The sequence below is a fragment of the Vulpes vulpes genome, chromosome 10 (genome assembly GCF_048418805.1).
Source record: "Vulpes vulpes isolate BD-2025 chromosome 10, VulVul3, whole genome shotgun sequence".
Lineage (NCBI taxonomy): Eukaryota > Metazoa > Chordata > Mammalia > Carnivora > Canidae > Vulpes > Vulpes vulpes.
This window is the reverse complement of record NC_132789.1, coordinates 82,213,429-82,229,928: the sequence shown is the minus strand read 5'-3', so window position 1 is coordinate 82,229,928 and position 16,500 is coordinate 82,213,429. Positions and strand designations below refer to the sequence as shown.

General features: G+C 41.1%; 1 protein-coding gene across 6 annotated transcripts in view; it reads right to left on the bottom strand.

Moving 5' to 3' along the window:
* The window catches only part of LSM6 (LSM6 homolog, U6 small nuclear RNA and mRNA degradation associated), a 36,412-nt gene that overhangs the window by 13,130 nt on the left and 6,782 nt on the right, over positions 1 to 16,500 (bottom strand). For 5 of the 6 annotated variants that reach the window (XR_011994970.1, XR_011994969.1, XM_072724780.1 and 2 more), the window contains exons 2-3: positions 14,543 to 14,658; positions 10,998 to 11,111 (exon numbers count right to left, since the gene is read on the bottom strand). Coding sequence is in view for 4 of the 6 variants with exons in the window: in XM_072724780.1 (XP_072580881.1) it covers positions 10,998 to 11,111; positions 14,543 to 14,636 (208 nt within the window). In the remaining 2 variants the exon portion in view is untranslated. Of the gene's footprint in view, positions 1 to 8,599; positions 8,896 to 10,997; positions 11,112 to 14,542; positions 14,659 to 16,500 lie in introns of those variants that run through there. The other variant, XM_026018175.2, reaches the window with a different exon arrangement.

Sequence of the window (16,500 nt, the reverse complement as noted above, 5' to 3'; positions counted from 1 at the left end):
CCAATTGGTCCATTATATTCTGAAGTTTTATTCCACATTTGGAATTAGATTCTGGGCACCCTGGTTTACTTTTATGGAGGATGAGTATATCGCAGTATTAAAAAACAAGTTTGGAAACAGCAAGGTAATCATCAATAAGCTCCTGCACCAAACACAGCTATTTTCATTATTTGCATGTCATTTTTCATGTTGCATGCTCACTTTAAAATGAGTATACAGGAGAAAATTAAATAAAGCAGAATAAACATTCACAAACTGGAGTGCATTTGGAGGCGAGTGACCAGAATGGTTTGTAGACTCTGAACCGTGCTTTTCCGAAGAGTGGCTCGGCAGACAGGGAGTTTCACATCTAGGGGAAAGGGTCCTGAAAACTGTCTTCAAAGCTGAAAGGTTGACAAGAAGAGAGTAGGTTTGTCCAAGGTGAATTTAAGGGCTAGAAAGGAGAACTGCATTTGTAAAATTTTCAGTTTTTAAATGGCCTTCCCTTAAAAAAAAAAAAAAAATTACCATCATATTGGGTTTGAAAAGTATTATTGAGGAGTGCCTGAGTGCCTGAGTCGGTTAAGTGCCTTTGGTTCGGGTCATAATCCCAGGGTCCTGGGATTGAGCCCCGCGTCGGGCTCCCTGCTCTGTGGGGAACCTGCTTCTCCCTCTGCCCCCTCCTCGTGCTCCCTCTCTATCTCACTATCTTTCTCTCTCTCAAGTAAATAAATATAAATATTTTTAAAATGTATTATTGCTTTGTTATTAGTAATATTTCCATTTTTATAGATTAGGATATTTGGGATCAAAAATGTAAAGTGATTGAGAGCAAGATTATGTGACCAGTATGTGGCAGGGCTGAGACACAACCAGTGTGTTCAAGTTACAGTGAGACATACTTAAATTCAATATTACATGGAAAAAATTTTCCTAGGAGTCATATCCGTACAAAATATAAATCTTTATATTTCCCCACAGATCATGCATTTTATTTTATTTTTAAAGATTTTATTTATTCATGAGAGACACACAGAGAGGCAGAGACACAGGCAGAGGGAGAAGCAGGGTCCCCAAGGGGAGCCCGATGTGGGACTCAATCCCAGGACGCCGGGGTCACGCCCTGAGCCGAAGGGAGACGCTTAACCCCTAAGTCACCCAGGTGCCCCTAGATAGTGTATTTTAATGAAGTAATGAAAGAAAGGTATTTAAGGAACTGGCCAAAGCAGTGGCTTTCAAATTTTTTGACCACAATCTATAGAAGGAAATAAACTTTATATTCCCACCAAGGGCACACAGAACCAAGAATAAAATGGAAACAAAAGCTAACACAATAATACCGATAATTACTATGAGTGGCACACTTTGATTTTTTTCTATTTTACTTTTTAAAAATGCTGCCCTTTATCCACTAAATTGATTTCATTTCCCATGCCATACCATGCAGAACTAGAAACATGGAACTAGAGATGTAATGAGACTGCTTTGGTGAGCTAGATAGCCAAGAATTCCTTTCAATAATGAGATTTAGTAATTCTGGATCTCCCCAAACTTTAAAAAAAAAAAAATCCTAAATCGTAGTGCTTTTTGTTTCCAGTTTATTGCTTTCACTTATTCTAGTTTCTTGGGCTCTTTCACTCTTGGTTCTATGTCTAGTATTATCCATCCCTACCTATACTACAACCTCTGAGAAATTTTTCATTCCTTTCCCTGAGTAATTGATGCAAATATTAAACTGTATAGAAGCAAGCACAGACTGTCACGTATTTTAAGTATAGTTGTCCCACACAGCTGTGTTGACATATACTTACACCTTTTTCATGTCAAGGAATCAGTTCTACATCCTCTGATCATATGAACAACTACTTCATTTTATTTTTGTCCACAGGCTGAGTTTTGTTCAATGTGTTAAGATTAATAAAGGTCACTACTCGGACATGGGGTGGTTGGTTCTAAGCAATAAATGAGATAACACATGCTGACTGCTTTAGGCCACACCTGGCATGTGGAGATTGCTCAGTACTCTTTAGCCAGGGATGACATTGCTGGTGACAATGATAATGTCACAATTACAATCCTGCAGTTTAGTAGTTTAGAAACTCTGCCGTTTGGGATTCCTGGGTGGTTTAGCGGTTTAGCACCACTCTCAATTCATCTGGTCTCCTGCCCAGGGCCTGATCCTGGAGACCAGGGATTGAGTCCCACAGCCTATGTCTCTGCCTCTCGATCTCTCTGTGTCTCTCATGAATAAATAAATAAAATCTTAAAAAAAAAAAAAAGAAAGAAACTCTGCCAATTAAATGTTATGTGGTCTTGACATTCCTTGTTTATGTGAACCCATCCTGCCTTCTAAAAAAATTATCTTTTTTCTAAGCTTTTTAAAAAAAATTTTTTTTTTTTTTAGTTTTTCAAGGTTTTAATATATTCACTGGTCTATTGTTTCTCTAACCATTTTTTTTTCTTTTTATGATACCAGAGTTCTTGTTCATCTCTCATTTTCTGAATCTCACAGGCTCCTACTGGCATTCCCACTCTGTCACCTGCAAGCTGTTTTGCACAGTGGAATGTGTTCCATGCCACTGGAGACTTGAGTTGACTCAAGAGGAACTACAGTCTTCGGGGTCTGTGTGGATTCTGTTTCTCTCCCGGAAATGTTTTCAGTTTGGAGATCACCTTTTGAAGAATAAAGAAACTAAATAAGTCCTGGGCAGCCTGGTCTTCTAGCCACCTATTACACCATGGTGTCCTCATCAGCAAGTGGACCTGTCCTTTTGTTCACTTTATTCTGAAAAGCCTCTGTTCATTTGGGGGCTCAGGCTTCTTGAGACATTCAGGTGGTGGTTTATAGTCTCTGGAGCCAGTCTGATGGGCCTAAATCCCATGCCAGCCACTTACTAGCTGGGTGGGATTCAGCAAGTTCCTTCTCGTGCTTTGATTTCTTCATTTGCAGAAGGAATGAGGGCTTTCTCATGGGGTTACTGTGAAAATTAAATGAGTTGTAAAGAACTTAGGACCGTGGCCAGCACAAAGCAAGCCTTGCATACCTGTTAGCTATTCCATATCCTTACACAGAACTCTCTAAAAGCCAACCTTATACTACTTTTTCTCTGGAGTTTGTGTACAGGAATAAGCCTTAAAAAGGTTTTGAAACTTCTGGAGTCTCCTCCCGCAGGTGATATTTTCTCTGAACTTCTTGACATCTACTTTCATAAAGGCCAGAACATACGTCTGACAACATTTAATGCATGTTTTATTGCCTGGTACATATACCAAGGTGACAAAGCCATTGCTGCCCCAATTTCCCATTACTGCCCTGCTGGTGAGCATTTCCTCCTTACGAGTCCAGCATCAGCCCTCCTTGGTATTTCTTCTGATTTCTAAGCAATGAAACCATCAGTTAGGCAAGCCAAAAATATGTCAGATGGCTTCCTTGTAGCAGGATGAACTTCCAGCAGATGTTAGAAAATTAAGGTCCCCGTTGCACTGTAACATGCCTCCTTGCCAGAGTTTTTCAAACTTTCAAGTAATAATAATGGGCTTGAGCAGAGAATGAGAGTATGTCCATCTGGAAGCAAAAATGCTTGCCAAAGACAGAGGTAAATTATTTAAGGGCATCAGGATTGCGTTTCTGTAAAGTTAACTGTCAGCAGGAAGACTGCAGAACACGTTCAGGCACTAGAGATAAAAAGCCAAAAAGCAGCCCTACCCTCAGGGAGCTTCCAGTCTCCACAATTCACCTGGTCTCCTGGTTCCAATTTACATTGCAGCAATCTGTCTCTCACTACACAAGGCAGATGGGAACCTCTTCCCTGATGTTTTGTTAAGTTCCCAAATCACCTCGGTCGGGGACGTTCGTCCACTAGCCCTCCAAGGAGTCACTGACTTGGTAGGAGTCTTGCTTCCATGAGATTCGGCAGTGACTTTAACAAACCCCCTTCACCTCCACACAGAAGCTCTGAGGAAGGGTCAGCTTGTCGGAAGAATAAAGAAGTTGACACAAATTCAGAATAAGGGCAACTTTGAAAGAAATAATGCCTAATGTGGGATGGGTGGTGATGGGAACTGGAACTGTGAAGTCTAAAAGCTAGTCTCTCCCATAAAAAGGAGGAAAGATGGGAGAGGAAGAGAATGTGCTGGTTCTTAGTAAGTTTCATTCATTAAAGGAAAATGAATGACAATAATAAACATAATCATATACAAGTTCTGCAATGTTTTTTAATAAAAAAAAACTGGTCTTTAAATTGTCTGTCTGATAGCTTGGATTATTTAACCTGCTTTTCCTTTTAGTTAAAACAATACTTTCATTTCCCTGAACAGGAGAAACAGATTCACCTGGGAACACAGCTCTAACTGGCGGGGGGGGGGGGGGGGGGGGGGGGGGGGGGGCGGCGGGGGCGCGGGGCGGGGAGTGCCTATTCTCTTTCAACCTCTATTTTAGTATTTCGTAAAATAGATACTAATATTTTCTTTTAAAATGTAAACACAATACGACATTTTGACCAAAGCCTACCGTGTCTCCTGACATCCTGGACTTGGTCCTCACTGTTCTCAAAGTGATCGGTTTTAAGAAAGGACTTTTTAAAAAGTTTCTATAATAAACTGAGAAATGATAAGAACAACAGAAGTGAAGTCATAAGTAAACATGGTAAACAAAACGTATTTAACACGAAATCCGACGTGGCATAGTTGGATGTTATATAAGCCTCACAGGTACTTGGGATTAGGGGGCAGAGTGGCTTCATGGTGTAGGTTATGCTCCCAGGAGCCGGAGTGGTGTGTGCACACTTAGGGAGTGTGAAGGGGAGTAGAGGAGGTGGTCAAGTGGCCTGGCAGGCCTCACTCCAGATGCGGCACCAAATTATTTGCGTTTATTAGACATCTGAGCAAATGGCCTGGGACAGAGGACAGTGGATCCCTCAGAGCTGGGCCAGGAAGGTAAAGGCGATGAGACTCACAGAGATCCTGTCTCCACTTCTCTCCTATGTATGTACTGCATGTGATGACGAGTCTCTAACATGAAGACACAGCCAAGGGCCGCTGGCAAACAGCCTGTCCCGGAGTCGTTCCGAGTAGGGACACTCTGGAGAGAAAATCAAATTCTAAGAGACAGTCATCTCAAGAAAAGCAAGGCCCTGCCAACAGTGCCTTCAGCCAGTGGCCGGTGTGTAAAGGGCTGCTGGCGGTCATTCGATCTTTCCTGTCACGTGGGAGCAGTGACAGCAAATCACCGTTGCCAACACCATCTCTGAATGAGGAGGACGGCAGCCTGTGTGCACGCCTTGGGGCCTTCTTATTTAGACCACTAGGGGAAAGAATGGAAGGTTGACACCTGGAGGGCTTAGCGGTTGAGCGTCTGCCTTCAGCTCAGGGTGTCACCCCTGGGTCCTGGGATCAAGTCCCACATCGGGCTCCCCACAGGGAGCCTGCTTCTCCCTCTGCCTGTGTTTCTGCCTCTCTCTCTCTGGGTCTCCCATGAATAAATAAATACAATATTAAAAAATAAATAAATGAATAAAGTAAAGTCTTGGGACACCTTTGGCCCAGGGCGTGATCCTGGGGTCCCGGGATGGAATCCCACATCGGGCTCCTTGCACGGAGCCTGCTTTTCTCCCTCTGCCTCTGTCTTTGCCTCTCTCATGAATAAATAAATACAATCTTAAAAGAAAGAAAAAAAAAAAAGAATGGAAGATTGTTTTGTCGGTTACATGCACACTGGAAGCAATCAACGGGCAGGAGTTTGGCACTTAGGAACCTGATCAAAGAGCTGTGGGGACTGCCATTCCAGTTACAGCGAGTCCCCGGGTGACCCGGGGCAAGTCACTTAACTTCTTTGCATGCATGAGGTTTGCACATCTGGAAAGTGGTTGGCCTTGTTCCATGACCATGGAGGGAGGCTGTGAAGACTAGGGCAGATGCTAATCAAGGCGGAGCCTGGATCCCCCGTGAGGCCTTCTGTCACCCACAGGCATGGGTGGCATCTCAGAGACCTGTGCCTGTGCTCCGGGCAGGGGACCTCGCCAGGGGACCTTGGCAGGGGGACCTGGGGGGATGGTGAGCAGTCTGCACCCTGGAAGCTCATCCTGATGGATGGGTCATCTTTGAACAAGAGGGGCGGCACGCTCGCTCTGTCAGGATAAAGATACGCACCTGTAGAGGGTTCCAAACACACTGAAAGGTGGGTGCCACACAGACTTCACCACGCGAGGTGACAGGTGACGGGAGGCTGGGCGAGGTCCGTGCTGCAGAGCCTACCTGGGACCTACTAGAGACCCAGGGGCCGTCGCCCCCCTCTGCGGCTGGGCACTGCTTACCTGCTCTACGGAGAGCTGGCATTCTTCTCAGCTCTAGGAACATGTTTAACCCGGGATTTCTAAGCTATCCTGAAACAACCAAACCAAGGCAATCTTTCCAGACCCAGATTTCGAGACCACGGAAAGAACCAATCGCTGTTTCTCTTTGGAATCTAATGAAGGGGCAACTAAAGCGCGAGGAGCACACGGTTCCTCAACCCCACTCTTAGGTGAGAAAGGATTCTTTTTTCATGAAGAATAAAATCTGAGACTTTGCAGTTTGGGATTTGGGTCCACCTCTTAGTCTTTGTGAGAGAAATTTATAATGCAAAGGATATGGCTAAGATCCTGTAACAGTTCATTCTATGTGTCAACTTGGCTAGGCCACGGCCCCCGGTATTTGGCCAACATTCTAGATGTTTCCGTGAAGGTATTTTTAAGATGAGATTAACACTTAAATCAGCAGGCTGTGAGTAAAGCAGATTACCTTCCATAATGTGGGTGGGCCTCATCCAAACGGTTAGACTTGACTAGAAGAGTGACCTCCCCAGAAGGGGAAACTCCGCCAGCAGACGGCCTCTGGACTTGAACTGCAACTCTTTCCTGGGTCTCCAGCCTACCAGCCAACCCTGAAAATTTTGGACTTGCCAGTCTCCACAACTGTGTGGGCCAATTCTCTAAGTCTCTCTCTATCTATATACACGTCCTATTAGTTTTGTTTCTCTGAAGAATCCTAATACATATACTGTGGTAAATACTGCCATTGTTCATTTCTGGTTTTCGCTCCTTCTCAATCCTGGAAACTTAAAGGAAACCACAGCCATGTAACTTGCTTGGCTAATAAAATGCAGGTAAAGTGACTGGTGTCACCCCCCTGCAAAAGCATCTCAGAGCCCAAGCGTGACTGTTTCTGCTCCTCTGCTGCAGCACCAAGCCTTGAGTAACACAGAGACGGTAGAAACTCAGGGTCCCGCCTCCCCCAGCCTGAGCCTAGGGTGACCATAACGGGCAGAGGCAGACTGGCCCCTGCAGATGTAGAGCCTGAGTGAGCATCATTTGTTGTTTCAAACCTGGGATCTGGGGGTTGTTTATGATTGATACGCCACTTGGGAAAAAAAGTTGTCCTGGTGATTTGTACTTACTGACTGAACCCTTTTCAAGCCCCTGTCAAGAAGTGATAAATTATTGAAGCATAGCATAAAGTGTTTTCTTTTTGGTGTGCACACAGTAAAACCTTGTGAAATGTTTCTGTTCACCTTTCCTGAGTTATTAAAAAATAATTGTTTCCAATTACTCTGATCTTTAAAATAAAACAAGACTAAAGGCCACATACACTTCTCCAGAACCAGCACCACCCCTTTCTTCCCTCCTTCCCTGTCCTGCCCCCACATCCTTCAACCAGGCAATTGTTTAAAATCACACCACCGGGTCCTGGAACAGGAATGCTGTTTTGCTTGGGGAGGGAGGGAGAAGGAAGGCCTATATAACATTCACACAATTGTCTGCTGTTCATTCAACCTCAGTGCCCAGATATATTTGCTGTTCCTAGAGACTGCATACACTGCTCAGAGGATAAAGCAGGGTTGTGGAAATCTCATTAATAAACTGTAAAAACCCTCGCAGCAGGAGTCCCATAATGCAGAGGGGGCCGCCTTGTGCCAAACAATGTGAATGCTTGGTGCGCTGCTCCGGGACAACATCACACCCCAACCCAGCTTGGATCTGAGAGAAAGGCGGCCTGAGAGCCCCTCCTTGAGCCGGGGATGAGGAGAAATTCCCCCCCCCCCCCGCCCCCAACCACCGTTCACCAACTGGAACCTGAGTAAGTTTACGAAAGTCCAGGCTTTGCTTTAATCTACAGGACTGCCAGACAGATGGCGGTACACAACTGGCTCCTCTCCTACTGTGTTCCATAAAAATTAGAGAATGATATTGATGCCCATGCTCTTGAAAGAAGGCAAGAAAATCTAGCAAGCTAACTGGGATATCACTAACCTTCAGACTTTCCCCCAGCTCCATGCAGAGTCCCACTTCCTTTGTGGAAGTGCCAGCCTTAGGTCCCCAGCTCTATTTTCTATCTGGGTGATGGAATCGGAGGCTGAACCTCTGACCTCACAAACCCCTTACGGCCTCTGATGGAAACTGGATGCCTCTGTAGAACGCTTTCACTCGAGCATTTTGTGTGGCAAGCCAAAGGAGATGGGATAGAGGAGGACATCTCTAAAATGTTTTAGTTATCATCGTATGCATCCTTCCTCAGACACAGGGTAAAACAAACCAAATCAAATGACACTGCTTGAGACTTGAGTTAAAAATCACGTACAGAGAAATGGATTTTCTTTTTTTATTCATTTGTGTTCTGCACACTGACACAGAGGGAAAAGAAGATGCCTGGAACTTAAATATGGAGGAGCTCTTTACACTACATCCACAATTTTGTGCCCTTTGCTCACTCGCATGTCAGTGAAAAATTGCCAACTATTATGAAACAGGACAAGTCACAAAAGAACCAAAAAACAAAACAAAACAAAACAAAAACCCTCATACAAAAAATATATCCAAGTGTGAAAAGGATTGTCCTCTTGGCATCTTCACATCCTTCTCTTCTGTGTACTTATATACAATACTGGAAAGAAAAAAATAAATACGCTGGAAAAAAAAAACATGTACTAAAGTATCATAATAGCAAGTTTTAAAAGCAAAAAGATTTTGGCCTAACATCTCTGCAAACTGGAAGGGATTTTTCATACTGCACAATAAATTCTATGATATTAAAAACCAAATTTGAAGAACCGAAACCTGGGTTTGATGTCTTACAAGGACTGTGTTCTAGTGTTCACTATACATTTGACTGCAAATCGTGACCAAGAGAATAAAATAAAATGGACGTGAAAATCCCTGGAATCTAAGGACGTTTTATAATTCTGCCTGTAGTAACATAAATCTACCAGACTAAACTTCAATTTAACAATTAAAAACATATTTTCAGGGACACCTGGGTGGCTCAGCGGTTGAGCGTCTGCCTTCAGCTCAGGGTGTGATCCCAGAGTCCCAGGATCGAGTCCCACATTAGGCTCCCTGCGTGGAGCCTGCTTCTCCCTCTGCCTATGCCTCTGCCTCTGTGTTCCTCATGAATGAATGAATAAAATCTTAAAAAAAATTTTTTTTCAAAAAAATTTTTTTCATCCATCTTTCCAATATAAACTTTAAACCTGCTATTTACTATTTTAATTACAACAAGATAAACAAGAGCTGAGGAGTTTTGGGGGGGTTTTTGCTTTGTTTTTAAATACTAAAATCTTTATTCTGAATTCCCTTTTAAAGTATCAACCTTTGGTGTTATCCAAAGGTTTGCTCAGCAAGCCCTCATGACCACCCAAAATGAACTCCTTGGGATATGTGGTACCTAAGAATGAGACAAAACTTAATAACTAGGTGACTGTGGTCAGGCTTTCACCAGAGGTGTTCCGCCCTTCCCACCTCCATGCCTACTCAGACTCTGACACGTCCGTTCAAAGTGAACATTCAGAGGTATCTTGATCAAAGAACATGGCACAGATTAAATAGAATCCTTCTTAAGAGACAAGGATATGAATCTGGGAGTCTAAAGATAACTACCACTGATTTCATCATGGAAAAAGTTATATGAAGGGAAGTGTCAGAATGATGGTAGAAACATGCCCAGGAAACTGGACACACCCTGGAGGTAGTGTCCATGTGACAGAATCTAGCCTGTCACCACTCACAGGTGACTGCTGCTCTAAGCTGTCTGTAGATGGTGAAAGATCATAACATTTCCAATAAATGGAGAGAGTAAAATAAAACTAATATAAAAAAACAGGAAATTCTACATGCTGAGAGGGATAAAAAGCCAACAAAAGATCTATACAAAGATAGGATGTGAAGAAATACAGTACTATAAGAACTAGAGATAGAAATATCTACAATAAAAGTCAGGATATTTAGTTCAGTGCAGAGACCCAACTATTAATAAGGGGGGGAGGAAGAAATTACCCAGAACTAAAGAATGCACATCAATAAAAACCCCAAACTCAGGAGCCCCCGAGATGCATTTGGGGAATGGGATCAAAGGGGGGGAGGGATGAGTCAAAGGATAATTTTCTCAGTTTTGATGTCTTCCTCTTCCCCCTGAGAAATTCAAATATGACTTCATTGCTAATTCTTTCAAACAAGGTACTTAAAAGTAGTTATAACATTCATAGCAATGTACTGGTTGTTAAGAAGCAGATCAACTTTAGAATCATTTTTCCTATTTTGTCATTTTTGCCAAACTAAAGGAGGCCAACCTCCACAAAAAATCTGAACATTTAAGAGAGAAAGGCCAATCAGGACAGGCTAACTGCAAAATGATGCAAACCAAAGATAATGGGGCAAGAGTGGCCACTCTTACAGCTCCAACTTCTGATATGAGAGGCAGTGCTGGGGGAATGTAATAAACCGTACTCAGGGTTCTGAATCAGTGTCCTACTGCCCCTTAGGTCCTTGTTAGTGGAGAGAAGGAAGGTGAGAATGTCTATTCCAAAATTCTATGAAGCATCCTAAAAAAACTAGCCACAGTAAAGATCTGAGATAGAAGAAGTTAAAAATAAACAAAGCAAAACGAAAACTAAACTTTTGAATTATGTAGAAAATCTGCGGGGGATCCTGATTATAGACAAAAAGGCTTCTTTGGGGATGTTGCACAACTGTACAGCGAGAGATTATTACCATTGTTTCCACGGATAAATGCATCACCATACTTATTCTTCAGCTGTCCATTTACATATTCTTCCGTCTGCTCCAAGGCTATATTCATGTAGCCATCCAGGCAAGCCAGGACCCCTGGAGGCAGATTTAGTCAAAGAGAAGATATACAAGGCAAATAAGAGTTGAAAATTACAGGGTACACCTTAGAGCTGACAATCTCATTATTTGTTAGCTCTCACATCCTTAATATAAAAATTCACGCTGTAAGTGAAACTCAATAGTTTCATTCTATGCCAATGTGAATGAAGGCTAAGAAGCATACAGTGTGAAAGCAGACATGGATGCATTGCTAACAGGGAAAACATCAAACTATCACTTGCTGCATGGGACGTGTGATCACAGCAAGTTCTAAAGCCTTCACAAAAATAACGTAACAAGCACACTCCAAATAAAATACCATTCTTTGAAAGCTAAAATCAGGAGTGGGCAATTATGCACGAACAAATGACCACTGGCCAAGGCTCCTCACTTCCAGGGGCATGTCTTACTTTAGCCACTAAGTAAAATATGAGTCTGGCAGATTTACTGCATTCTTTTGCAACATCTACTACAGCAGATGAATGTACTCCAGGGTTAAGAGGAAGTCTCCACAATCTGTTAAAATAATAGAAGAGGAGATAGCAGGTGCTCCTGAAGGAACATCTTAAAGCTGTGACTCACAGTGAAGAGCAGCTTGAGAAGACAGGGCACCATATTGCATTATAACACATCCCTTTCTGTTTTGTTACACTTAGAATATTTTCAAATCCAGACTAATATAGAAAAATGACCAAAAACATTCTAAAGAGCTTTTAAGGAAATTGTTTGAGTCAATCTTTTTAATTGTGTTGAGATGGTATAAATTGTGCACAACATGCCCTGATAATTTTTTTCAAAAGATGAAAATATAGAAGCCTCCGAGTCTCTAACTTCAAGTGGTAGTATCTAGAAAAAAAAAAAATTAAGAATACTACAAGTTTGATACAATTAGCCAAATCGATAGCTTCATTTAGTCTCCACTTCGTTAATATGCTCCTCACTCCCTGCCTCTGCCCTCATTTGCCTCTAAACAAAAATGTTTCTTTTCCAAATTGTGTAATGAGAACACACAACGTTAATCTGACGGAATTCTGCTAGAAGCTGTACACTTTCAAATAATCAGAATAGATTTGAACAATTACTAACAATTATTTCCCATCAAAAGAAAGCCTAAGATAAAACTTTCCTGTTTATTTCCTACTGTATTATTTTATATCTAAACCACAATCCTAAGTGAGCAAGAAACTTCCAAAACATGATATGCAAATGTTTGAAAGTTAACCCAAAGCATTTCAAAATGAAATATTCACTAGTAAAAAGTTATGTATTCTCCTTGCAAAGGTTGATTTAAGAAAAAGGTTCCAGGAGGTTGTCATTGTCTCTAAAGGGATAAAGTACCAGGAAGAACAGGAAAAAAAAAAGTTTTCTTCAAAGTTTAAGAGAAATTGCTACAAAGAGCTGTGTTTTTAAAATTTAATCATGACAGTGACTAGCCACGTGAAAGGCCTCCAACCTCCCTAGTAAACAAAAAAACAGAAATAAAATGAAACTATCACTTGTTGCCAATTAGAATGGAAAAGCTGAAAAGAAGGGGTTGGTGAGAACCCACAGAAGAATAAGCCCATCTGCCTTGAGGGGAGGGCCACTTGGCACACTCATTAACACAGAAATCCTAGCCTAGGGAATTTATTTTAAAGAAATACTTGGATACATGTCAAAGGAGAAAAGCTGTTTACTTAAAATAGCAAAAAAAAAAAAAACAAAAACAAAACAAAACAAAAAAAACCTGGTAAACACCTACACATCCATCAATAGGAAATTGGTTAAAAACAAAAACAGAACTGTGGTACATCCCCACAAGGTACTCCTATACAGCATTAAACATTCTATATTGTCAGAGAACTGAATATATTTTTTTAATGTAAAAAGAAAAAAAAATCAGAATGTATGCAGAGCTGATCCCATTTATATGAAATTATGCTTATATGGACTCAGGTCCAAACTGGTTAGCCTGATTCTCTCTAGATGGTAGAATTTGGGGAGACTGCTTTCTTCTGTATATTTTTCTTCATTATTTGCTTTGAAATTCTTTAGAAAAGAGAGATGAAATGAAAAAAAAAAAGAAAAATTCATATACTACCTTTACAAATAAAAATATTATCCCTAACGAGTATAGAGAAAAAAGTCAGGCTAGGCCGCTGAACTCCTCAGTGAAGTGGGTTCTGAGAAGATACTGAACGCAATGTCCCCACCCTAACCAACTGTTGAATATGCTCAAATCTCTTAAAGTCTATTCTCTCCTCTGTGCTCATCAAACGTTCATGGGTATGAAGCAGTACATAGAGACTTTATACCTCAGTATTCAGTATAAATCCATTAGTTTCCACTATAAAAATAAAATTAAACTGGGTTATTGATGTCAAGAAACTAAAGCAGTACATAAACAGCAGAGTGGCTCCTTAACAAGGCTTTTAAGTCAGGCTTGAGTTGGGAGTCCTAGCTCCTCCCTTGCTAGGTAGGGACAAGCATCTCAAAGGATTTATGTGTAGATAAATTGGAAACTGAAATGATTAGCACACACTGGACACATAGGAAGTTCTCAGAAAAATTAAGCTTGCAAAAGTGGAAAGAGGAAAAAGCTCAAGATTAGCATCCTCATTCAGAAAAGAGACAAGGAAAGGCTTTACTCTGCTAATGAATGAGTAATCCACACCCGGGGAAAAATTCCAGGTAATTAACACATTAAATTTTGGAAGATTAGGGTTTCAGTAACTTTAAAAAAATGGAATTTGATACCATTCCTCCTGCAAAGTTCATTTCAGTAGTGTCACAGCCTCTTAAAAAGAGCATTCTCAGGGGATCCCTGGGTGGCTCAGCGGTTTAGCGCCTGCCTTTGGCCCAGGGCAGGATCCTGGAGTCCCGGGATCCAGTCCTGCATCGGGGTCCCTGTGTGGAGCCTGCTTCTCTCTTCTGGCTGTGTCTCTGTTTCTCTTTCTCTCTGTCTCTCATGAATGAATAAGTAAAATCTTAAAAAAAAAAAAAAAAAAGAGCATCCTCTAAACTAATGGGAAGGAGTACTTGGATAGCATGCGCACCAGAAGGGTGGGGAGTTCAGGCTGTAAGGTGACACTGTCTAAATAGTTGCTTGTCCATCTTGAATACTTGGGCAAAAACAAAGGCTGCCATGACAGGTGTTCTTCCATCTCCAGTTATTCATGCCTGAGGTGGCTGAGAATCCTGGCTGTTACTAGGACGTACACATACGGTCTCAAAGCAGAGACAGGTGACAGCAGTCACACAAATCACACCAGAAGTCAGAAACACACACACTGAACCATCTCAGCAGTGGAAAAAGAAATGGGCACAAAACCTACTGGTAACCACTGCTTCTTCATTTGACTGGATATGTTCAAGAGCTTAATAAAAACCAGTTAAGTCATATTTACTTATTTAGTTGCACCAGTGAGGACGAAGCATGAAAATATTACCTCGATAATCCACTCCAGAATTCAATTTTACCACAACTGGTCGTCCGATGATTTGCTTTAAGAAGTCACTGGGGGTTTGCTTCCGTAGACTCATTTTAACAATCCTGATCAGAAATCTGAAAAGGAGCAATAAAAGCCAAGACAAAAGTTAATCAATTACTCAAAACTCAAAAAAAGCCCTGAAGCTTTCAACATATTTATAGGAAATCAAGTATCAAAAGAGCACACATAAAGACTCAACATTATTCACTACTATTACAACACGACAGCTAGCACATTTTCAGTACTTACTACCAGCCAGATACTAAGCTAATGCATGACCTCAGTTGGTTACCCCACAGCAACCCTACACCACAGCTCCGTTAACAAAGCCCCTGTTCTTAATCACTTGTCACTACTGTCTCACACCGTCAGTATACCCATTACAACCACTGCCACCTCCCTCATTTACTGATGCTTAGTCTATACTGAGCCACTCTGCTGAGATCCTAATAAACATGATCCCATTTAATCTTTATAAGAACACTGGGAAGAAAGTCTTAATATCTCCATTTTGCTAATGACAATAAAAGCACAAAAAGCTGAAATAATTTGCCCTCAAATGTGATATAACCAACATTCAAGCTCAAAACAAGTATATTTTAAAGTCTATGTTATATAATGTAGACATATTTACAACCAGCTGATGCCAAAACAGTTTTTCTAAAAATAATTATAAACATAGTTGAGAGCTAGTATCTGAGTGTACTATATGCCATGCCAGCACTTACCTAAGCACTTTTTATGTTTTAATCCATTTAAAATTCACTACCTTATGAGGTAGGTGTTGTTTTTAATCTTCATTCAACAGATGAAGAAATAGACACAGAGGTCCTGCTCTGGTCACACAGCTAGTAAGTGGATGACCAGCCCATGCTCTTAATCACCACCTTATACAGCCTCCTGAAAGTAGCTATTGCAGTTGCTATTTACTGTATTACAATTAGAGCAGATATACTCTATTTAGTTAAGAAAAAAGTATTTTTAAAAAAAGTTTTTATTTTAATCATCCAGTGTCCATTTCAAGTGCATTCCTTAATTCCTATCCCCTATTACACCCATCCCCCCACCCACCTCCCCTCTGGTCACTGTGTTCTCTGTAGTTAAGGGTCTAGTTTTTGGTTCGCTCTTTTTTCCCCTTTTCTTGTTTGTTCTGTTTCTTAAATTCTACATGAGTAAAATCATATGGTATTTGTCTTTCTCTGACTGGCTTATTTCACTTATCATAATACTCTCTAGCTCCATCCATGTCACTGCAAATGGCAAGATTTCATTCCTTTTTATGGCTAATATCCTGTTTCATACACATCACACACCACACACACACACCACCTCTTCTTTACCCATTCATCAGTTGATGAACACTTGGGCTACTTCCATAGTTTGGCTATGGCAAATAATGCTCTATGAACAATGGGGTGCATGTATCCCTTTGAATTAGTATTTTTGTATTCTTTGGGTAAATACCTAGTGTGATTGCTGGATCATGGGGTAGTTCTATTTTTAACTTTTTGAGGAATCTCCATACAGTTTTCCAGAGTGGCTACAACAGTTTACATGCCAACCTACAGTACACGAGTGTTCCTTTTCCCCCACATTCTCATCAATACTTGTTCCTTGTGTTGTTGATTTTAGTCATTCTGACAGGTATGAGGTAATATCTCATTGTAGTTTTGATTTGCATCTCCTTGATAATTAATGACACTGAGCATGTTTTCAAGTGTCTGTTGGCCATCTGTGTGTCTTCTTTGGAGAAATGTCTGTTCATATCTTCTGCCCATTTTTTAATTGCATTATTTGGTTTTGGGGTGTTGAGTTTTAGAAGTTCTTTCTATATTTTGTATACTAACCCCCCCCCCTTTTTTTTTTTTGTATACTAACCCTTTATCAGAAATATCATTTGAAATATCTTTTCCCTT